Here is a 24195-nt window from a genome sequence, read left to right as displayed (position 1 = left end):
ATTTTAAGTCTTTAAAGATATTTAATTTTCACTGTGTGTAAGGAGCTAATATGTGTTTTAGAGATTGCTGATTTTACCGTTTTCATTTTTAGAATTTAAGGAAATTGCTTTTTAGTTTTGTTGGTTTTGTGGAATAACCTACGTGAGTTATAAAACGCCCACCACCACATCTTGATGAAAGAGTAAAGATGAGCTGACTTCAAGCGGTTTAAAGTTATAAAAAAATGGCCACAAGGTGTGGCTAAAAAATAAAATGAATTAATTTGCTGACTCATTAGTACCACCCAGCATTGTCATTGTATATAAATGCAAAATCATTTTTGTTGTCACAGTAGCCTACGATAGAAGACGCCAGAAGCCTACGATAAAAGAGTAAAATGAATTAATTTGCTGACTCATTATTACCACGCAGCATTGTCATTGTATATAAATGCAAAATTATTTTTGTTATCGCAGTTGCCTACGATAGAAGGCGCCAGACGTTGTTTAGAACAGTTTGTTCAATTGTTGCATTAAGTTATTATTTTGAATTTGTAACCGAAAACCATAATTTATTTACGACATGGCTGGAATGGGAAATGCAAGACACTTGGAAACTGGTAATTGTAACTCACTCCTTTGTAGGATAGAACTGGATAAACAATAAAACAAATTATGTGCTGCTTCAAGGTTAATCTTAATGTTAATTATGTGCCTACTCTGATGCAGGCAATAGTGATAAACGATAACTAGTATATGGTCAGTAGCACTCACACAGGGGGGGGGGAGGGCAGTGGATACTTTTGGTCCTAGGCCGATTTTAGGGGCTCGTAAACTTTCAAAGGTAGGCTACCTGAGAACTTGAAGAAGCGAAAGCCGAGTGGTGAGAACCTCTGTGCGACGTTCGAAAGGACTTGGGTTCGACACCGCTCCAGAGCACGCGGCTGTGTCTCGGCAAAGACACTCAATAGCAAGCCAAAATAAGGGGAGCAGCTGACTCGAAGATTATAATGTCACTTCGCTGCTTCCTGTCGTCTGTTGTATCGCATCTGTGATTGACTGATTGCAGTACTGTATGTTATCGCAATGGGCGCAAAGAAAAGCACGATTATTGTTGACAGCGTGTTCTTTGGTTATTGGCTGGTGCCATTTTCTTCAAAGTCGGCAGCCGTGGCCGAGTGGTTAGCGCGTTGGGCTCGCAGTCGAGAGCCTGCATGTTCGACTCCAGCCACCCGCGCACTTGTTGTTGTTTCTCTGGGCAAGAAACTTTACGATAATTGCCTCTACCTAGTGATCGATTTCGAGTAATGGGTAGTACCAACTTTAAGTCATAAGTAGAGGTAGACAACCGGAAACGGACATTGCGGTCGGCTGCAGCGTGGGTCAGGTGTACGTCGGAAGGCGTACACCGATGCATAGCGCTCAAGTCCGCTTTCCCGCAATGCAGGATAAAGATAAACAAACAAACAAAATTGTCTTAATTTGGGGCTTGCGAATCTCATTGGTACCGGGCCCAAGTTATCCTCAACGGCCTTGGTCATGGTTTTCAACCACCGCCAATGACTAGATGACTGGTTTTTTAAACTTTTATCTAACTCACATAGGTTATGTAGGCAACTTTACTTCTAGCTTAGGCCTACATCCTATGCACATTTGTAGCTTTACCACTTTTTTCTTTTGGTGAGTGAGCTATTATATTTTTTATTAGAATAGAGTGATCTAAAATAAACAACAGGGCAAGAGCTAACAAAAAACTTTTTTATTCAGTAGCCTACCTGAGCGCAATCAACTCATAGCAGTCCGGCTTTTGCAGGTTCTCAGAAGCCATCGCCACCCGGCAAGGATGTCCTTCGCGTTTATGGAATGAAATTTTGTCCCTATGTTCATAGACTGAAGCTGGTTTTGGCAGCTAAAGGTGTAAAGTAAGTTCTGTATGCATAAGATAGGTCACAATCTGAGTAGACATTTGATTGACCTTCCATTTGCTTATTACACAGGTCAACAATTTGAAACTAATTTTCTGGTGCATGAATACAAAATTGTTTTTAGGGTAAATTTTGTTCGTTGAGTTTGAAAATGAGAATAGGTTTTTTTTCTTCATTGCAGTCATCTCAAGTTAACGTGTGATGGCTGCAGTGAAAAAACATGTTTGATACGGGAAAACGAACTTCAATTTCTGATCCCCCACCACCAAAAACTCCAAAACCCCTCTTACTTTTGTTGCACCAAAATTGTGTAGACTAGTGTTATTCACTCAAGTTTTGACAACTATTACAGTTTGCCATACGGTGCTCTTTCCGATCTAATAGTTTCTCTTTTCATTTCAAACCCCGACGATCATCAGCAGGCTGTAATGAACGGGAAGAAACGAGGACCAGTGTAGCGGTCAACGAGCACTGGTAGCCTAACTAGGCTATTGTGTCGACCAAAAGTTAGCGAATTTTCCATTATTTGTTTTAATTTCTTCACCAGACACGAGACAGTCAACATCAACTTGAAAAAGAAACCAGAATGGTATTTTGACATCAATCCTTCAGGAAAAGTCCCTTCTTTGGAAAAAAATGGCAAGATCTTGTACGAGTCCGACATAACATCTGATTATGTGGATGCAGCGTTTCCTGGCAGAAAACTAACTACAGAGGACGCTTTTCATTTGGCACAAGAGAAAATTGTTCTAAGCCACTTTGGGGAGGTTTGTGCTTAGGCCTACTTGAGCTTTGAAATGTTTTACAATGTTATTCTGTCATTTATTAAACTAGCATTATTATTATTTTTTGAAGTGCCTAAGTCACATTTTGCTCAATTGGAGTTAGCCTTGGAAAAAGTGCTTTTGGCAGTTACCTAAGCGTTGTTGCAACATTTTTGGACAAAAATAGTTTCGAAGTCCACTTTAGAATGTCACAGATTTCAGGACACGCCGCAATTTTCGTTTTGTTATAAATTTGGGAACTTAACTTTGGAATTTTGGACTGATGCACTTTTAAAATTACACTCATTTCTGAACTAAATATTAATCAATAAATGATCTGTTGCCTCAAAACAATTAAATTGAACATACACAGCATTATAAAAAGATTTAACTCTGTTGTTTGAATTTTTTTAGTCTGAAAACCGTCATATCGCAGAACTTGTCATCAGCGTTGGCCATGGTTTGTCAGTACTGTTTAGAGTTAATATTTACAATGCAGCCTACAACTTTTCACTTTATCTGATCGGTTCAATTCGTCACCGCTTTAAGTCAGCAAGAAGGCTTTTGTTCCGTTTATTAATTATTTGCGAATCTGAGTCACACCTTCAAGCCGTTTTCAGAGATTAGCCTGCCTAGCTGCAACAAAGGTAAATTCCACGAGTAATATTTTAAACCAACATTGGGTAAGTTATTTACCCTAATAGCGGAAATCATGCTACGGTTGCACTAAGTAGGAGTGTTGAAAACCGCATTTAATTGTTCAAATTAAAGTCGCACTTTCTGTATTCTATTTCAAGATGATTATTTAAAACAAAGTCACAGAAATCCGTGTTGAACACAAGTTTAAGATTAAGCTTATAGCTTGAAATAATGTATCTCCGTACTCGCAGGCTACATCCGGCTTTTATGGCTTTGGATCTGCTAAGGATGATGAAGCCAAGGAGAAAAACCTGCAAAAAGTTAAATCCGGACTTGATAGACTAGCTTCGTTCCTCAAAAAGGGGAATAGTTCATTTGTGAGTGGTGGAAACAAGCCTGGAATGATCGACTACATGATATGGCCACACCTTGAACGTATAGGATTGTTCATGACTAAAGTTGTCAATGAAAATCCAACTGTGCAAGCTTACTTTGATCGGATGGGCAAAGACGAAGCTGTGATTGCTTGCAGACACTCCAACGAATTGATGACACAGTTTATTCGTTCTTACACCGTTGGACCGGAAATCGTATTCGACATCGGCACTGTGGAAAAGTAGCTCTTTAAATGTGTACAGCACATAGATAGTTGAATAAACGATAACATATTAACGGCCGAGTGATATTAACGAAAGCTTGCAGTAGGCTATGTCTTTAGTAATGGAATTGTTTTTAATCGTAGTGTGCTTGAGTGATTGTATTACTTGCCCAAGCTACTACATAGCAGGGTTATTTGAGACAAATAATTCAAAATCTTTTCTTCCTACGAAAAAATTAATGTCTTCCCTTCGAAATCTAATTTAGTTTATGCTTTTGAAATGCTTTAAATAGTCCATGACGTAGTTTTCGGGATCTGCTGTAAACAATGGGATCTGCAATGTTAACAAAATAATGGGATTTGATGTAAACGTGCCCTAAAATTTAAGAAGAGTTGGAAAAAAAGAAAATTACCGTAATATGTATTATGGCATCTGACAAACCTCGGCCTATGCATAACATGCTGATTTAGTCGTCGTAGGCTAGCCTATGTGTCTTAGCCGTGGTGGCGAAAAGTGCTTTCCAATAGATTGTGAAGATATGCTATTCCGTACGGTGAGTAGCCTACATACAATAAATATAATATCAAAATATTATTGTGATGAAATTATTTATGTATCAATGTGTTATCCTTCCGCCTCACTAGCTCAGCTTGTTAAGCGCCGGCTTTTTACACAAAACCTTAAGATCAAGCAACGTTGGTTCAGTTCGGCTCTCGGTGTTCAGGACTGTTCTGGTTGGTTGGTTTTGAATTTTTATCCTCGGACTGACAAAGCCTTGGTAGATCATTCCTGGTAGTTTCGCATACTTGTAGAGGCTCTTGACGCAGGCCCGGGCACCCGAGATTGACAGAGTGAAATTTCCGATTGTTGAAGTGTTGTTGCTGGGGAATTATTCTATCCATTAGTTACCGCTGAATGGTAAGCAGTTCTCAGAATGCGTTGCTCAAGCGCACACCCCGAGAGTCGAACCAGCGCCACTTGATCTTGAAGCTATCGGGGCGGATATCTCCATTCAGCCGCACCCAATAGATGGAAATAATTCACAGGGTGGACAGAATGGTACACCATCATCTTATCCCTTCTTTAATAGAAGGACTCCTACGATCAATCTGATAATTAAGATTAACTTCTCTCAAATGTTACATATTCGCCATTCAATTTGGATATTAACAGTGACAAATCAAATCAGCGGAGAATAAATTCTCTAATTATTATTCAGGCAGGCAATATAACTTTTGAAAGAAAACTTGTGTAACAAATTGACGAATAATGAGACAAGCATTCTTACGACACTGACCTCCTTTTTGCTTGTTGACTTTAAACGAGACCCAAAGTCAACAGAAACGTCACAAAAGGAAAAGTACAACGCATAATTGCCATACTAACCTCACTGCAAGAATGGCTCTAAAAACCAATCGATGGACACACTGAACTGAACTATTTACCAAGCTTTCAAACATACGCTCAACAAATATGCTTGGCATGTTATCAATGGCATGAAATTCAAACAAATTATAATTCTTCAGTTATCGAATATGGTCAACATATATACAATTTGTCAAGTGACGGCGTACATACTGACAGTCTGCGAGAGTGCAAAACAATGGCACAATACAGTATAAAGCAAAAAAGACTGGTGACTCAAAGTTGCATCGTTTTGAGTTTTAAGGAGTGAGCTAGCACCTCTCAAACCTTTTGAGATAAAATTAACTCACGTTTAAGTGACCTTTCCCAAGAGCATGGTGACTGTTTACCATCACAGAATGCCAAACCGGTACATACAATCCCTAGTGGAAAGCCTTTGGGCATGAATTGATGGTTTTGCGTCAAACGAAACTGCATTATTAACGCATAAACACTAAACAGTAAACGCAAAGGGTTAAAAACGTAAGAAATCCACGACAGCTATGAATGGCCAGTTGGCCACGGATAACTACTTTGCTGGTATCGTGTTTTCGGAGTCGGGTATGTTAGGATACCAAAAGGTGGTGTGTGGCACGATTCCATGGCCCTCATAATTCCATATTTCGTTCAATAGCAGGATAAAATTACCACTTGTTGTCTCCTTTACCACCCCAAGAGTTTCCATCTTTTTTCATATCTCCACCTCCTTGCCAACCTTGGCCACGTCCGCCCCCGCCAGAATTGTTGCCGCCCCCACTACCCATGAAGACCCCATTTAGCATGGAGTTCCATGAATCCAAGGCAGCGGCCAACACAGCTGGGTTCATAACGTTGAAAGGTTTTTGATTAAAATTTGGGTTCCCGGAACCCTGTCCCATTGCCCCCGAAAAGGGGTTGCTGTTTTGAAATTGGTTGGCCCCACCACTTCCTCCAGGGTTTCCAAAATATCTTCCAGAGTCCGACTGACTTCCGCCACCGCCTCTCCCGCCATAGTTTCCTCCACCGTACTGCAAAGGCATCCCACCGCCATCGTTGCCATGGCGATGAGACTGATCCTTCGATCCCTTAGGCTCCGCTGTATTGATGTGGACACTGACGCCATTGATCAAGTGATCTTCCCCAATGAGTTTTTGGGCGACAGCTGCAAAAAATATCAAATATTCAATCTTGTTTTTGTCGTATCCAAGCATATGCAGAATGTTCAAGATTTAGAATAAATGAACGGGAGGCAAATAATAAGGTTAATAGGCGTCTTTTCAAGATGCAAGCAAGTGCTTTCGGCAGGTGTCGAGCCGTCGTCCTTTCGAACGTCGTGTAAACGTTTTTGCTACGGCCAAGCAGGCAAGCAGCCGACAATTCAATTTATAACACTATTGTGTTAAAAGAATAAAGAACAGTAAATGGTTAAATTAATTAAAACTGAAATGGCTATTATAATGGAACCGTTGATATCATTCAAACCAAAATTTGGCTGGGTTGCAGAAAAGCCAACAAAACCGATACCATTACTTTCCACTGGAGTTCAGCTTGGTATATAACGGAAGAATATAACAAGCACACGATTGTTAGCAAACATGCGATTGAAATGACGCTCACCGCTTTCTCTGAATGTGACAAATGCAAAAGAACGGAAAGGAGTTGGTATGTAGACGTCATCTACCCCACCGAACTGCTCGAAGAACGTCTTCAGCTCTTCCTTCGTCATTGATTCGGTGATACGACCAACGAATATCTTACTGCTCGCTTGGGGCTCTTCCTGTCGTGAGGTAAAATAAAAAGATTTGAAGGAGGATACAAATTGTTTAAAATCAAACAAAAGCTAGGAGACTGTACGGAGTTAAATTGCATTCGTTGCTGAATTATTATCTGTCACACCAAAAGGAGTCATGTTTACGTTAGGTTAGGAAAATGTACTTGTGCCCCACGATACTTGTGAAGCTAGTTAGTAGAACCATGGTAGAACAATGTTTGGTTTTGAATCTTTATCCTCGGACTGACAAAACCTTGATTGGTTATTCCTGGTAGCTTCGCATACTTGTAGAGGCTCTTGACGCACGGCTGGTTACCGAGATTGGCAGAGTGAAGTTTTCCGATTGTTGGAGTCTTGTTGCCGGGGAATTATTCTATTCACTAGGTGCCGCTGAATGGAGAGCAGTCCTGAAATGCGTTGCTCAAGCGCACACCCCGAGAGTCGAACTTGCGCCGGGCGCGTAACCACTGAGCTAACGGGGCGGACACTGTTATTTTTTTGAAACAGCGGAAGTTTGTTTTAAAAAATTAAAAGGTATCTGGTTCGATACACAACATTGAAATGAAGTTTAAAATGACGATTCGTCACGAACATGTAATGTCCGTGGGCTAAATAGATGCTGCAACAAGATCACAGTGTAAATATTAAAGTGATGCGAAACAGGGAGTAAAATTATTTTGTTTGATTTTTCGAAATACCATCTTATTCGATTATTTAGATACAAAACTATAAGATTTTTCAGTGTTGTTTATCTTTGCATTACCCTTATAAATACTCTTGGATTTGGAAAATAACTTTACTGTTAGTTCTTAATTGGGGGCAAAATTAAACCATGTGAGACAAAATGAAAAATACACAGAAAAATAACCGGCTACGGAGAAAAGTTATGCCCTGCCACGTTGTGAAGAGATGAGAAAGAAAGTAACTTTGCTGCGTCGATAGTAGTAGACTGTTGATAAAATGTTGAAATTCATGTTTTTTAGACAACGATTCTTTTATGTGGTTAACTTTATTTAGAGTCTTTAATGTTTAAATTCAAACCGGTACTTTCAATAGCTGTTGCTGACGTAACACGTTTCTTTACGTGATCTGTTTCTATTGCTGTCGAAGCAGATTTCAGCGTAGTCCTGCTTCTGCTTGTGGCCAAAGAAGCAGAGTATGGCAAGTGAAACAAGATTGGTAAAATAGCAACGTTGCTGATGCTTTGAAAAAAACAAAACAATTGAACATGATACTTTTAACGCAAAAGTTTAGAGATTTTTTCCGCGTTTAAATTTTATTAAGGTGTCGTACACTGACCTTAGAATGAGGAATTTTCACTTCACATCGTCTGCCTTCTATCACGTGTAGTTTGCCGAGAACTGCTTCTTGCGCCTCATAATTGGCATACCTGATGAAACCGTATCCTTTTGACTTACCAGAGTTGTCTCGTTTAATCTGGGATAATAAAATTTTGTTAAAAAGTCGCTATAGTTAAATAAAGTCAACCTCATTGTGTGCAGAGTCTGTGTGAAAATTTCAAGCTGGAGAAAGTTAACTAATTAAGCTACAGCACAGTAAATCACTAATCAAATCTATGATACTGTAAAACAAAACAGAGCAACATGCAAAGTTGCAAACAGAATCCACGTTTGAAAACATCTTTTTGACACCGTAATAGAATCAGTCCAAACACAATGAACAGTTTAACAAAATATAGCATGTTCAAAACTCTTTAAATAATTAATAGCGTTCTTAATAGGGAATAGCATTCTTGCAAAAGACAATTTGTTCATTGAAAAGCAAGATTGAGAACATGATCAAACTATGTTGAAAAATAATGACAAAAATATGATTCAAGATTTTATCACCAGTCAACTCCGGAGAGTGAAAGTCGTTGATTTATGAGATACCCAACAATCAAAAGATTTCCAATTTATATCGATAAAGCGATTTTTGATGGGATGAAATCATTGAAACAGAAAAATACTAAAAATGTTTCCGAAAATAGCTTTAGACTGTATGACGTTTTGTTTGGCGGGAAAACATACAATTTTCATAAATATTGAAGCTATTGAGCACAATTCAAACCACGAGTTTTCATTGCTACATCTGTCGACACTAGGTTTTAACAAAACGCTATGAAATATTGCAATACTGAGCAGTGACATCATCTGAAGGCTAACTGCAAACAAAACAAATGCATCATCTATTGTGCAGGACACCGGACCGAAAGAGGCCAAGAAGCAAAGTCACATGCATGGATTCACTCGCACAGGACCCTTCTTGAATGGGAGTGGTTATTTCGGACCAGCCTTTATGAGATTGTTGCTTGAAGTAGCTCGTCATAATTTTTCTGAAAAGTAAATAAGATTGATTGGTGTTAACTCGAGGTAGAGTACTAAATTAATAGCTTGCATGCTAGTGGCTTTCCAAGCTGCATTATGAATAATATTGAATTCTCACTATGCATGTTAATTTTGAATACAGCTTAGTACTGCTGTTTGGTAAAAGCATTCCGTACAACCCTCGCAATACAGGAAACAAACGACGTTAAATCATATACTATAGATAGATGGATTGATTTTATAATAGAAGTAGTGACTGAACTGTTGACAAAATTACAGGTTTCTAGTTTTCTCAGTGAAGTGGGTGCCTTCATCAAAAAATGTAACTAGAATTCCATGCAGTACTACACTGATCTTTTCAAAACCAACACAGTAACCACTACTCTGCAGTCTGCAATTAAATGTAGCACACAACAGAGATGTCCAACACAATACAATTATTGAAATTATGCTCTAAAAATGTAGATGTTGGCAAGCAAATTGTTGCAAAAAATATTTTTAAAACGATGTATATCCACTGGTTCAAGCACTGCAATGAGTTCTGTGATGCACACACCTATGGCAGAAGTTGACCTAGTTGAAGTAAAAGTTATACCTAGCACATCATCGTGGCCTGAACTGAGATCGTTCGTACCGCTGCGTATCATAGTGCAGATACACAAATTCAAAGGAAGTACAAAGAATCAAGAAAAAGTTTAAGCTTAATCTTATCCAATAATAAGTCGAGATTGATTGTAATTTCACAATTGAATAGCAGCAAAAGTTGAACATCTCTGACAAACAGCAGTTTCATGTACCAAAATACATACCATTGGTCATAGGATTGTCACCATTCAAGATAGACCACACGTTGTCCATACAGAAGAATACATTGCTCACTGCTTCTCGCACACCAGCTAGAGGTCGGCACGAGCATATCCCAACTCATTTCAAACACAAGTTTTCAAAATGTAAAACGTAATCAAAGTTCAACAGATGTTCTCAACTAAAATGTCAAGAGCTCAACCAGCTGCAGTGTTTCGTGATTCAGATGATACTCATACCAGTGCATTCAATAGCTACACGAAATATTCAACAAGTCAAGTTGTCCCATGTAAAACAATATCCTAGAACCATATCATCTGCAATCATTCAAATACGTAGGCAAACGTTTGCACCAAGAGCAGAAATTTAGTAATCAGAGTGGACAATGTGCATTTACAAGCACATCATTGTTTGTCGTAGCCATTTATGCATGAATAATTACATATACAACAGTCAGCAAATGATCAGAATCAAGCTTAAAAGGCCCACACACAGAGTGCATACATATACAATACAATGCAGAATCAAATAACATGACAGCACAGTTAGGTTGTAATGTTCATGTTTTCAAAACCTCCCTAAGCTTGTAAGTGAAATGAGCATTTGGAAACACCATGTAACAACATTCATGTGGGGCCAAGAGGCAATAAGCATGTCAGTTTGAAAATTAGTTTTTGACAGTCCTGATTGACATTTTTTGTCCTGAAATAGGTCGACATACATTCCATTCTCATATACACCAAACAGGTAAATGCACTTTGCAAACTAGGCATACATGGCATAAATTTCACTTAAAATGACACAAACCACTTGCATAATAAGTCATAATGCATCAAGAGCATTTAAGAGTAGTTGGAATGAGGCCATTTTCATGGGGTTACATTGTTATATGTGATTTGATAGCCTACTTGTTACATATGATCAATTGATCATTGCTTATCTTTGTAATAATAATATACCGTGCTGCTATCAACAACCAGCACCAAACAACTTCAATCCATGCACTTGTTTAAAACTTGTTAGGGCCTAACGCAAAAACGCAGTGTAACCATTAACTATGTCCAAATTCAGTCAAAAATAAATTTATGCACCAAATAGTTTGAAAATTGACGAGTAACGGCACTGGTATAATATACATGCCAATACAGATGTAATAACTAAAGGCCTTCTGATCAGTACAATAGTTTGGTAAAATATCAATGAACACATACAGTAGTAACAGCAAAATGATTTCAATTCAATAGCATCTATTTAAATAATTTTATTTCATTGTGAGCTTGATAGAAAAAAAACAGAACTCATAAACTGTTTGTTAAATTTAAAATACTTGGCCTTGTTTTTTTTTTAATTTCTAAGGTTGAGACGTGTTTCAGACAAAAATATCATGAACAAAACCTTGTTTGGTTGAGAAATACTTGGGTTGTTTTATTTCGAGTTGTTACTTTTGAGAAGTTTGTCTTGACAAAATATAATCTTAAGGCCCACAAATATAAACGTCGCTTTGTGTTGTCATACATACCAATGTCATCACTAACTCGCCGTAAGGTGCAAAATGAGCTTCAAGGGCTTTTTCATCAACTTTCCATGGGAGACCGAGCACAATAAGATCGGAACATTTCTGAGCTGGACGCTTACTTCGAATGCCAATGCTCTGGCTGTCTTCATCTTCCATTTTACGCTTGTTATCTGCAAAATAAAACAGAAAATAACAACCAAACACATACAAAACAATAAGTTTCAGTAAAACTGCAACTTAAAATAAATTATACTCACAAAACTACTGATAGGCCTTACTGATAAACTTATGGAAACATAGAGAACACTGTACCTTTAGGATAAACAGTTAGATAAAGATAATCTTTCCAGAAGTTGACTTGGTCTGGAGGATAAAGGATTCCTTCTACTAATTTAATGCCTCTCATTGTTTCTGTTTCAGGATTACGATACTTCAATCCACATACTCCAGGAAACTGGGCTGTAAAAGGTTTTCAATTATTGTGAATAATTAATAAATAAAGTTGTGCAGTCTTGATGTAAACTAGAGCTACTTCTTGGTTTTCTCAGTTCAAGCAATACATAAAAATACATCATGATGATAAATTTCATCAACTATATTGCTTGTAAAAGTAGCTTGTTTGTAAAATTGCTTATAATGATAAGGTTGAAAACAACAAATTTGACTTTCTTATAAGCTGCTGTAGGTACACAGACTTTTTAGGTTCCTTTTACACATGCTCACTGCTGCGATTTTTGCCTTTTAAGGCGGCAATGCCGCTCGACACGCGCTGTCACTATTCGACAAACGCCTTGCCTTACGGGGAAAAAATTTAAAAAAAAAGGAAAAAAACTGAGGGAGGACGTCCAGTCAGGTCGAGGATCAATTGGCGGGAGGAGTATCACGTGATGCAATCATAAGAGTGTCGAGTGTCGACTTATGTAAATTTTCTTGCGCCAGGTACTTTAAGGCAAGGCCTAAAAGCGACGCTTCATGCGAGAAATTCCCTAGGCGTCCGCAGTCCGCACCGCCATTTTGAAGACTGCGGGAAAATGCTTTGATCGAAGTTCTAACGTCTGGCATCAAACATTTCGCTACACACGTTTCGTGCTATTCGACACAACGGGTTTCTTCTATAGATGAAATAACCTAAACCTAAGCTACTTTTAGTTGTCAACGTCTATGCCAGTTTGCATTTCGCCATATGAGCCAATTAACAATATTGCACTGGTAAAATCACTTAAAATGTCTCTGTTGGATACTTGTTACGAAAACTTTTTGCATCTAGATAACAGCCTAGTTTCCGACCAGATGTTTAGAAATACAGATGATAATTAGCAGTGGGCTATACTGGGGTGATTTTTCAAAAACAACAGAACTAGAGTTTAAAAGGTGCCTATGGGCATACCTAGGAACGTGCAATAGCAAATATCATGTAGAATGGAATTTGAAATTATATATACGGTACTAGATATGAATGCACAAAATGCATCTAATTCAAATGAGGATCACTATAAATAACATTTTTTGAAACAAATATGAAATTAACAGGGTCTGCTACTATTCGGCTAGTCTGATTCGGCTGGTCCGATTCGGGTAGTCCGATTCGGCTGCAGTTTTTTTCGGCTGGTTCATTGGATTTACTTCAGGATTTTGTTGGATTATGGTTGGATTTCCAAAAATTTGCAGAATAGGAAACTAGCCAAGAAAGACTGTACCCGAATAGGGAACTAGCCGAATCGGACTAGCCGAATCAAACCAGCCGAATCGGACTAGCCGAATTGGACTAGCCGAAACGGGCCATTCCGAAATTTTCACTATGCAAAATTGCTTCACCACTTATAGTAGAGAGAAAGATTGTTCCATTTTCTTCAGCTGGAATTTCAATAGCTTCGCCATCACCCTCATCAGCGATACGAACATAACCACCACTCATTTTAAATCTTAACAATAATTAATTTAATGCTAAAAAAATTAATAACAATATTAACAAAGAATTTGTGGTAAAATTTCAAACTTTGCCTTGCGCTTGCTGGTGGTTGTGACTCTGCTCTACCAGTGGTCCTATCCACAAATTTGAAAAAAATCTAGATTTTATCTAGAAAAAACCCAGATTGGCTAAAAAAAACCCAGATGTTCATAATAGGTAATAGAAAAGCTTCGAGATGTCTACTACACTTTTTGCTATCTTTAAATTTTGTACCACTCATTGACTATTCAAATACATTTCATTCTACAAGAGTTATTCTCTGCATGTCTTTTTGTCTTTGGAGTCGTTTTTCATAACGTTGATGGCAAAGACCCTCCGTTACTTCGTTCACCAATTTTCTTTTAGGTTCCCAGGTATAACAGTTTTGCCTCGCTCTTTTTATGGCCTGTTTTGCTATCAACAAATCTTTCACAAAACTATAGCAATTGAACTAAAACTAGTGATACTCAGCAGATCAGCCTGGTAAAACTGCATTTGAACCTGATTGAAAATCATTACCGGTACTCAAACTGGAAACTGAATGCTTTATTTGTGATCAGGAGGGGGAACTAGCTTATGGCTTTTAAATCAGAAAGAATTGATTTCAGATAGGCTATATTTTGTAGCGAAATAATTAGCCTACCGGTACTTAAAATGCAGCTCGCGATTCCGATAATTTTATGCAAAATCAATAGATATTTAAGAAAAGTTAAAAATGCAGAAAAAAACCCAGATATCAACGTTTTATAAAAAAAAACTTAAAAACCCAGACGGGTAGCAAAAAACCCAGATCTGGGTTTAAAAACGCAGGAATGGGAGCCCTGACCAGTGCCAAAAAATGTGACGTCACTATTTGTCACACGCTAAAATTGACTATTATATTGAAGCAGATGTAGGGTGAAAAAATGGTGGCGAAAGGTGTTTTTGGATAATGGAATTTATCAGACAGAGAGAGAAAGATAGAGAGAGAGGGAGAGACAAAAAATTTTTGTTTTGTCTGTTGTGAGAATAGTGCGGCAAACAAACGATATGAATAAAATAGCACTATATTAAACTTGATTCTATAACAAACCGCCTCGTTAGCTTGGTGGTTACCCTACGCTCCCAGATCAAAATCACGCGGCGCTGGTTCGACTCTCAGGGTGTGCGCTTGAGCAAAGCATTTCAGGACTGCTCTCCACTCAGCGGCACCCAGTGAATAGAATAATTACCCCGGCAACAACACTTCAATAATCGGAAAACTTCACTCTGTCAATCTCGTTAACCGGCCCTGTGTCAAGAGCCTCTATAAGTAGGCTATGTGAATCTACGAGGAATAACCAATCAAGGCTTTGTCAGTCTGAAAATAAAGATTCAAAACCCAACCCAAACAGGAAGCACCAAATGAATATATCCGTCATCGAGTCAGCTGCTTCCAGTGTCCTGAAATGTGATAAACATCAAGCATCAGAGTTCAGTTCAGTTTGTTTCTATTTCGTACCATTGCAACGAAAAACAATATATGCCAAACAAGCAGAGGTCTATAAAAATGTAGAAGCGATAAAGAAATGAACATGGATTTAGATTTAGACATTTCTGCAACATTTGCCTTCAATAACCGCTTTAGATTTAAGCTATTTTTTAAAACCAGATTTGCACTTGGACTTCTGCTAAATTTGGGGCAACACTAAAAGGCGGAAATGTGGAAACACGGAAATAAGCCGAAATAACTTTAGAATTAAAACAGTCATAGTATTTAATGATCTCACAATTGCTTCTAAATAATATCTTTTAATGATATTTCAACAAAAGAAAATGTTCGGTATTGAGTTGTGGCTAAAAATCGCATTTCCGCCATTTTCCTATTTCAATAAATTCCATTAAATTTCGAAATTTACTCCAACAACTGTGGAATTAAAACAGTCAAAGTATTTAATGACCTCACAATTGCTTCTAAACAATATCTTTCAATGATAATTCAACATAAAAGTAGGTTCGGTGGTGAGTTGTTGTTAAAAATCGCATTTCCGCCTTTTTCCATGTTGCAACATTTCATTCTTTCATGATGAAGTTATCGCCATGTTAAACAATATGGACGTCAAGATCGTATTTCCGCGTTTGCTACATCGGCATTAAGTCGCTACTTCTGCGCACAATACGCCATTTCATGTCCGGCTTATTTCCGCTTTCCGCATTTCCGCCTTTTAGTGTTGCCCCTAAATTTGGGTAGGTACCTATATACTATATAGCCTACTATATATATTATACTACCGTATATTCTTATATAGCCTACCCGGGTTTTTTTTTTTGCTGAGACTTTTTGGTCAATTGTCGGAAATGACTTGAAAAAATTCGGTCATTTTTTATTTATTTCGGTTATTTTTTTCTGATGAAAGTATTTCCTTTTTTACCGAATTGACTATATATATTTTTTTTTCGGACATTTTGACCAAATTGACTATATTTTTTTTCTTACATTTTGCTAAAAAATCAGTCAATGACCGATATATGACGGAAAAAAAAACCCCAGAGCCTACCTATCAATGAAGACTAACTCTGCTTCCTCGTGGTAACGATCAGGAAACGTTGAGGCTAAGTCCTGGTAACAGGCCAACGTAGCTCTGGCAATAGCAATGGCCTGTGTTAGTCAAATCACGGCTCAATATAGGCTACCTCGTGAATATTACAAAAATAAAGAAATTACAAGAACAGCGTGAAGAGAACAACTTTTTTGGGATCAACATTTATTGAATTAGTTGCCAAATCAATCAATCAAGACCAGATTACAATTATATTTTTATTTTTGTGTCATAAAGTTATATTTTATATTTTTGTGTTATATTTTATATTATATATTTTTATATTATATTTTTGTGTCATAAAGTTTAATTGCCCTTGCACTTGCAAGTGTTTATTGTAATTGTAGTAGGCTATATTTTCACAAAAAAAAAGTTTTTTTTTTTCTATCTCGCTTCTAGGTTTGGTGGCTGTGCAATTTTAAGATAGTGGTAACACTGTTTTATCGATGTATATTTTGAACCTTTAGGTTTTGCCATCTTTCCCTTTTGTTGGTGTCAAATTCGTATGTTTACTTTGCCGTTCTGTACATGTTTGTGCCAGCAACAAAAAATAAATTGAATTGAATTGAATATGTAAAAAGTGTAAAAGCACCTTAAAAAAAGTTAATTTAGCGTTGCCAAATAAAAAGTTTTATTTTTCAGTTTAGTTGAATTTTTTAGAAGTTTGGGGACAAAAATCTAAAATAGCAGACATTTTTTAACACCGGAAAGCCAAAAGCTCTGAGACCTGCTTTCAAAGCTAGGAACGATATTTTTTCTTTTTTCTAATTTAATATTTAGATCAAAAAAAAAGTGAAAAGTTAGTGAAAAAAAGTGTTGAATACAAGGGTTGATTTTAAATGAGATGCTGAGCATGACTTTAGTATCTACATTCAAGCTCTTTATTTTTTGTTTACATTGACAAAGATTAGCGAGCGGTCTTGGGGAAATTCATCCGGCGGCGTCTGGCAACACTGAACTAAATGTCTGACTTAACTTTTGGTCACCGCAATGGCGAGATTGGTTATTGGTTTTTCTAAGTTTTTACATTTCAGTTTTCGATTCATTTCAGTTTAATTTTTATTGCTGGCCCGCAAATGTGGAAAACGACACAGTAAACACACAAACTTGTCACCAACACAAAGAAAAGATAGCAAAATGTAAAGGTTTAAAATATACGGAGTTGAGTTAAATATCGGAGTTGAGTATCTGCTTTGTTTCTACTTTTTATGTATGATTGTGTAATATGGACCATCTTGAGTCTGATGCAAATAAAAAATAAATAAATACAACGATAAAACAGTGTTTGGAAATCACTATCTTAAATTTGCACAGTCACCAAACATAGAAGAGAGGGGCAATGTTCATAAGTTTTCAGGAAAAGTGCAAGCAATAAGTATAAGTGCAAGCAATAAGGCGGTGGTATACTATATTCATTTCTTTATTTTCAAAAATCTTATATTTTTTAGTTAATTGTTGGCATCAGAGTAGTTTCCCTAAAAATTTTGAAGCTGGTTTACAAGTCTCCGCCCTGGGCATAAATGCTATGATGTGATATACGTCAAACATTATAATCGACTAACACATATAAGGTCAAATTTCAAACAGTAAAGCAAAGGTGAAGTACTTTTATCCTATATTTTTGATCAATTTAAATGTATGACATGTTGTGATATCAGTGTTGGGCGCGATAACTCATTTTTTAGTTAAGCGATAACGATAATCAATAAACGAAAAATGCCTAAAGCGATAACAATAAACGATAAATCAAAAAAAAGTTAAGCGATAACGATAAAATTATGGCAGTGGTTATTTGACCGGCTCCGGTCTTTGAATCTGAAACACTATTTGACCGGTCATGACGTCACTACATAAGCACTTTTTTCTTTCAAAGCAAAAGACGATAAGCGCGTTAAGTTTTAAATTCAACACGTTTTCTTCAACTGAGTCCGTGGCGCATACGTAACATCTCGGGCTGCCATTTTAGAGGGAATGAGTTCGATACTATCCGGAAGCGTTCTTTTTTTTTTTAACTACAAAAGGATACAAACTGATATAAAAAAGTTTTTTCTAGTCTTTATTTTTAACAAATTCCTTTCATTTCTTAGCACAAATTCTCTGAAAAAATCACACCTTCTAATAGGCTGTAAGATTACGTTTCGCTGAAGTCCGAAGTTAAAAATTAAATCCAGTCTCATTGTCGCACAACAATCAGTCAAGTTTCAAATCATCATCTCAACCAAACCTTCAAGACAACTTTCCACTTTCAAAAATTCGGATAGAATCGAACTCATTCCCTCTAGAATGGCAGCCCGAGACGTTACGTATGCGCCACGGATTCAGTTGAAAAAAACGTGTTGAATTTAAAACTTAAGGCGCTTATCGTCTTTTGCTTTGAAGGAGAAAAAGAAAAAAGTGCTTATGTAGTGACGTCATGACCGGTCAAATAGTGTTTCAGATTCAAAGACCGGAGCCGGTCAAATAGCCACTGCCTAAAATTATCGCCGATAATGTCCGATAACAATATATTTTTTTTCTTGATTAGCGCTGCCCCATCCCATTCAGCAAGAACTGTTTTCATCAGCATGACGAAAAATCGAACATAATGGTACTGTAAAGGGACAAAACTTTTTGTAAGTTATGCATGAATAGAATCGCAACAGCGGCAGTGGGTGCAACCTAATTCGTACCATGAACATCAGTTCCTACCTTGAAAAGATCAAGAGAAAAAATTAAAAAAAGCCGAATTCGCTAATCGTAGTTTCCGCAAACATTTTAAAAGGGTTAGGGTATCGGTTAGGTATCGGTATCTGCCCGGGACTACAGAGAAGGGGACTTCTGACTCAAAAACGGCATGGGCCTTAAGAGGGTTACTACCACTCATACAAAAAATAACATCTAAACGTCTTTCTGTTTCATATAACAACTTTTACGGGTACTCAGCTCAAAATTGAGTAGGCTGTGGCTATATTTACATTATATAGTGCAATAATTACCTCAATAGTGTTGCCAGATAAGGAATTATTTCCTAATTCGAGAAAAGTTTAAAGCTGTTAAAAGGCAGTGGCTATTTAACCGGCGCCGGTCTTTGAATCTGAAACACTATTTGGCCGTCATTACACAGTCACTTTTTTTTTTTTTTCTCTTTCAAAGCAAAAGACGAGAAGCGTGTATTTTAGTTCTAAATCCGACCATTTTATTCAACTCCTTACGTGGCGCGTGCGATGTGTCGCCGACTCCTATTCTAGAGGGACTGAGTTCGATACTGCCCGGAAGTGTTCCTTTTTTTTTTTTATCTAAATTTTGACCCAAAGTGCATTTTTGTAGTCAATTTTTAATTTGAGTTGCATTACATTTACATACCATTACCATTTTTTTAAAAGAAGCCATTGTATATAACTAACTTGTTGAGAGCAAAAATGTAATGCTTCGTTCGGCAAACACGGTCACATCAATCAATCAATCATTTTATTTTTCGTCATTAACGCATCCGGGACGAAAAAGATACTAACTACAAAAATCGATATAGACCTACCAGCACGTTAATGAACGAGAAAAGGTGGTAAAACCTTGAAAGGTTTAAAACGTGCCTGAATGAAAAATTATGTAGTACGTAGGCTATAGTTAGCACGGCCACAAACGGAAAATTACCCAGAGAAATTCTAAAATTCTAGCAAATTAAAAAAACTCAAACTTTATTACTCACATTTGAAAAGACATAAAAAATTGGGCTGTAGACAACTCAAATTAAAAATTGACTACAAAAATGCACTTTGGGTCAAAATTTAGATAAAAAAAAAAGGAACGCTTCTGGGTAGTATCGAACTCAGTCCCTCTAGAATAGGAGTCGGCGACGTATCGCACGCGCCACGTAACGAGTTGAATAAAATGGTCGGATTTAGAAGTTATATACGCGCTTCTCCTCTTTTGCTTTGAAAGAGAAAAAGAAAAAAAGTGACTGTATAGTGACGTCATGACCGGTCAAATAGTGTTTTAGATTCAAAGACCGGCGCCGGTCAAATAGCCACTGCCCTGAAACAAAAACTTGAATTTTGTAAAATTTTTTAGTCCTGGGCAAAGATCAAAACGCTAATCTTATTCCTAACTTTATCCTAACCCTTACAACACCTGAGTGTAACCATGGCATTAAGTGTGTGGAAAAATAGCCACTTCCAATTGAGTATATAGGCCTATATGGTGAGGAAAAATATGCAAACACTGATAAACGTAACTTTAGTATAAACATTTCACTTGTGTTTTTTTTTGTAAATATAATAATCTTTAAATATGTTAAACTTGATAACGTTGCTCGGCTTCGTATGCCTATGGTTCAACAAGACAAACTCTCTAGGCTACCGAAGCTGTATAATTTCACTATAACATTTAAAATCATAAGGCTACATGGAAACACCAATATTATAAGACCACATTCATTTTTTTTTTTTGGAAAATTAAACAAAGATGATTAATACTGCTGCAACGCCGACATTGTTAGGCCTATGCGTTTCCGGAGGCTCCAGGTCCCCTGCTGCCACAGGCTAGCATATTAACCCTTGAAAGGGGGGTGTCACGACTGCCAAGTCGCTCATTGTTGCCTGGTTTCGAAGGATGTTTGAAGTTCCTTAATTGGGGTAGGATCTCTACACAAACAGATAGAAAATAATGTAGAACAGTCGAGCATCTGCAGGAGCAGACAAACCTCCACGATCAGTAACTCAAACAACTGGCCATATTTCGCTGGTACACAGTCTTGGATTTTATGTACCTTTATAATTATATCTTGCACAAGCAATTCTTTGCAAGCAGAGCACTTTCTTTGGTGAGATACACTACGTCCAATGTATCCACTAACAAAGTACCACACGTAACATTAGCATCAACATCAGATAAATCATCTATGCTGAGTTTCTAACTCCAACAAAGAAATCCTCAAGCCATTTAAAAGAGGAAGCGTCTGAAATTTCTGGCGGAGATTGGTCAGAGGAAACCAGGCGAGATGCTGATACCAAAGCTTGCTGTTGTAACAAACTTAAACAACGAATTTTTTTTCTGACTTGAGCAGATGCTTTACTGACATGAAGAAGTTACCTTCATTGGTTTGACGATACCAACCAAAGCGCGATTCAATAGGGTCAGACATAAATTTTCCTCTCAGGATATAATCAAATCCATGCTTCTCCTGGAGGTATTCAGCAAGTTTCGGAACTGCACCCTGCTCTGAATACAAGCAGTAAACGTTTCAGTGGTAAGGCCGTTATTGCTGGACTTTTTCCACTTCATAAATATATCGATTGCTTTCCAAAATGCAAATTTTTGTTTTCAACAGCTTTAAACTTTTCTCAAATTAGGGCAGAATTCCTTATCTGGCAACGCTATATAGTGTAAATATAGCCACAGCCTATTTATAAAGTCATTTCACTGTAATGGTTCTTAGTGGGATGAGTAAGAAAGCCTACCTGTTGCATACATGGTTGTCAACCATAGGCGTCGACTTTTCGAAAAACCTTGGGGGGCGAGAAGGGTGATGACGTCATAACCATAACGCTATTTTACTCAATTAAAATAGTTTTTGATTAAGCTTACTGTCTTGTTTATATTGACACCTAGGTCGCAAACCGAATTTATTAGAACCGCTGCTTGAAACGATGAGTTTTACGCATGCAGTACGCCTAGTCGTAAAAATTTTGATATTAGCTTATTGCACAGTTGGAAAACAAGCCGATTCGTTTTCTTTTTGTAAGAGTGAATAACAACGATCAATACAGTGAAGTTATCGAAATAAAACGCAAAAAATCATGATCTCAAACAGATTGGAAACCCTCTTTCAGTTTTATTAGCTTTGTTTTGCTAATTACTTACCTTCAAAGCGTTAACAACGGCGAAGTGTTTTCTCTTCTGTTTTTTATCGAAAGTCTTTATAGCTTAGTCTTTTATCGAATACCGTATATACTCGAGTATAGGTCGAGATGTTTGCAAGTGATTTTCACCTCAAAAAGACAGGTTCAACTTATACACGGAGCAAGCTTTTGTCTCCAGCTTGGCAGTTTTCAAAGTAAATGCATTTTTGCTGCGGCAAAATTATCGCCGACGTAGATTACGGAGTGTGAAATGTTGTCGGTCGAAGTAAAAGTTTTTTTGCAATGATTCAAACTTAATTTTCAAATTGAATGATTTCTTGTCAATTCTAAACTTTATGCACTTGTTGAGCACTATGCAAAGCTCACGAAACAAAACAGCAGGAAGAGCTGTTTTAAGAGATCAATTTATTTTTATTTTTGCGTGTAGGATAATCCTTCTTATTACGTAACATTCCATGATCGTTGAAGTCGATGTCAAACCCTAGCGGCCGCATAAAACAATGATGTCAGGTTGGCTAGGTGATAATAGCGGTAAAAGACGTCGTTAACGCAAGCAATATCTGCGACCAAGACCATTAAACACATTTTGTTTGATCGGTTTTCGATTTAATTCTCATAACATAACGAACAAAACAATGCGTTCAATCATAATTGATCTCACAGCGGGAAGACCTCGTTGAAAATAGCGCGTCTAATTTAGCTGGTTTACTTAATATTGCCGTGAATAGTTACGTGACTATTCCAGCAGCGTAAGTTACTCTGTGCTCTACTTTGAAATTTCCATACCGTATGTCAATGCCAATAGATGAACCATCGAATGGTAGTGTCGGTATTAGGCTATTTGACTTATACATGGAAGAAGGAAATATCACCGATTTCAGCTCAAAAGTAAGGGTTCGACTTATACACGAGATCGACCAATACTCGAGTATAGGCTACGGTAGTGCAGGAGTGTATATATAGATGAGTGTATATTGATGAGTGTATGAGATGTATATATTTGCACAATATATATATACATCAATACAGTGCTTATTGAAGCTTAACACGGATGACAGTTTTGAAAAATGCATTTTTTCTTTAAGCTGTTCACGTAATTGTTCGTTGTGTTGTAGTTTTAACTCGATAAAGTTTGCTAAAATTGATTTCATGTTTAAAGTCACAGAAAATCTAACGGACGTTTGGATAACTCGTGAATGAGAATAAACATTCAACCTCGCATTCGCTTTTTCGCTACCACGCATTTTGACTTTGAAGTCGCTCCTCACTCGCGGAAGATAAGCACTAAGCAGTGTGTGACTGTGAGCGTGCGTTCCCTGCGCATCTCAGTAGTAATTCACGTTCCAGAGATAGCCATGCGATCAGCTGCTGTTTTGCTGGCAAGAGCAACGTAGGCTGTTTTCCGCATTTGGCGTTCTTTTAAGTCCGTTTAAATTATCTAAATCTCTTTCGCAAAGTATTTTATCTTTGAAACACAACTTGTTATAGCCATTTTTGTTGCCCCTCAACCATAAATTTACGGGGACGCCGCCCCCCAGCCCCCCCGGAAGTCGGCGCGTATGTTGTCAACCGATACCACCACAACTACAAGCAAGTCTTGTAAAGACAGAATAACCTGTTTAAACCACTTGTGTAAAATTCCTGTATCCAGTCTGTTAATAGGAACGAGACAAACAACATCCTCATAACTGCCATGTGCAGACAGGACCGTGAATGCTAATACTGTCTTTTCAGGTATGCCACTTTCAGTAAGGCCAATAAATGAACCATTCGAACACTTTATTCTTTGTGCAGTATATGTACACTTCATCGATCATTAGGGTTACAAGATAAAGTGATTAAGCATGACGATCGACGGCTAAAACTGGTGTGTCAGCCGTGAGACTTAATTTGTCCGCCGAGATAGCTGCTCAGACCGGACACATTTGTCCGCCGTCAACAAAAACGAATTTCGAGGCCTGTAGGCTACTTCGAATTATATGCTGGTCACTTTGAACTTTAGCTCTTAATACGCGTAGATACTAAACTGAGCAAACAGCAAACCGCACCTCGTTATTGGCACTCCAAAGAAAAAACAAAGCAGAAGAAATCAAGAAAAACGTTTTTCAATCATTGTTGCTATGCTTCAATGGCACCATGCTGGCG

At 37.5% G+C, this 24195-nt stretch overlaps 2 protein-coding genes across 2 annotated transcripts; one reads left to right on the top strand and one right to left on the bottom strand.

Annotated features, from left to right (window-relative positions):
• The first annotated feature begins 460 nt into the window (after positions 1 to 460).
• Positions 461 to 4512, top strand: LOC145778062 (glutathione S-transferase omega-1-like). Its single transcript, XM_082589466.1, has 4 exons — positions 461 to 599; positions 1793 to 1901; positions 2452 to 2671; positions 3559 to 4512. Exons 1-4 carry the CDS (start codon positions 563 to 565, stop codon positions 3925 to 3927), a joined length of 735 nt encoding a protein of 244 aa, XP_082445592.1. The 5' UTR covers positions 461 to 562; the 3' UTR covers positions 3928 to 4512.
• A 603-nt stretch (positions 4513 to 5115) lies between these two features.
• On the bottom strand, positions 5116 to 13653 carry LOC145778552 (TAR DNA-binding protein 43-like). The gene is made up of 6 exons (XM_082590058.1): positions 13523 to 13653; positions 12020 to 12166; positions 11711 to 11877; positions 8360 to 8497; positions 6907 to 7066; positions 5116 to 6451 (listed from the first exon to the last, which is right to left on the bottom strand). Exons 1-6 carry the CDS (start codon positions 13620 to 13622, stop codon positions 5955 to 5957), a joined length of 1209 nt encoding a protein of 402 aa, XP_082446184.1. The 5' UTR covers positions 13623 to 13653; the 3' UTR covers positions 5116 to 5954.
• Between the last annotated feature and the right edge of the window lie 10542 nt (positions 13654 to 24195).

Source organism: Aplidium turbinatum, chromosome 10 (genome assembly GCF_918807975.1).
Source record: "Aplidium turbinatum chromosome 10, kaAplTurb1.1, whole genome shotgun sequence".
In the NCBI taxonomy this organism is placed as follows: Eukaryota; Metazoa; Chordata; class Ascidiacea; order Aplousobranchia; family Polyclinidae; genus Aplidium; species Aplidium turbinatum.
This window is presented reverse-complemented; position numbering and strand designations above follow the sequence as displayed.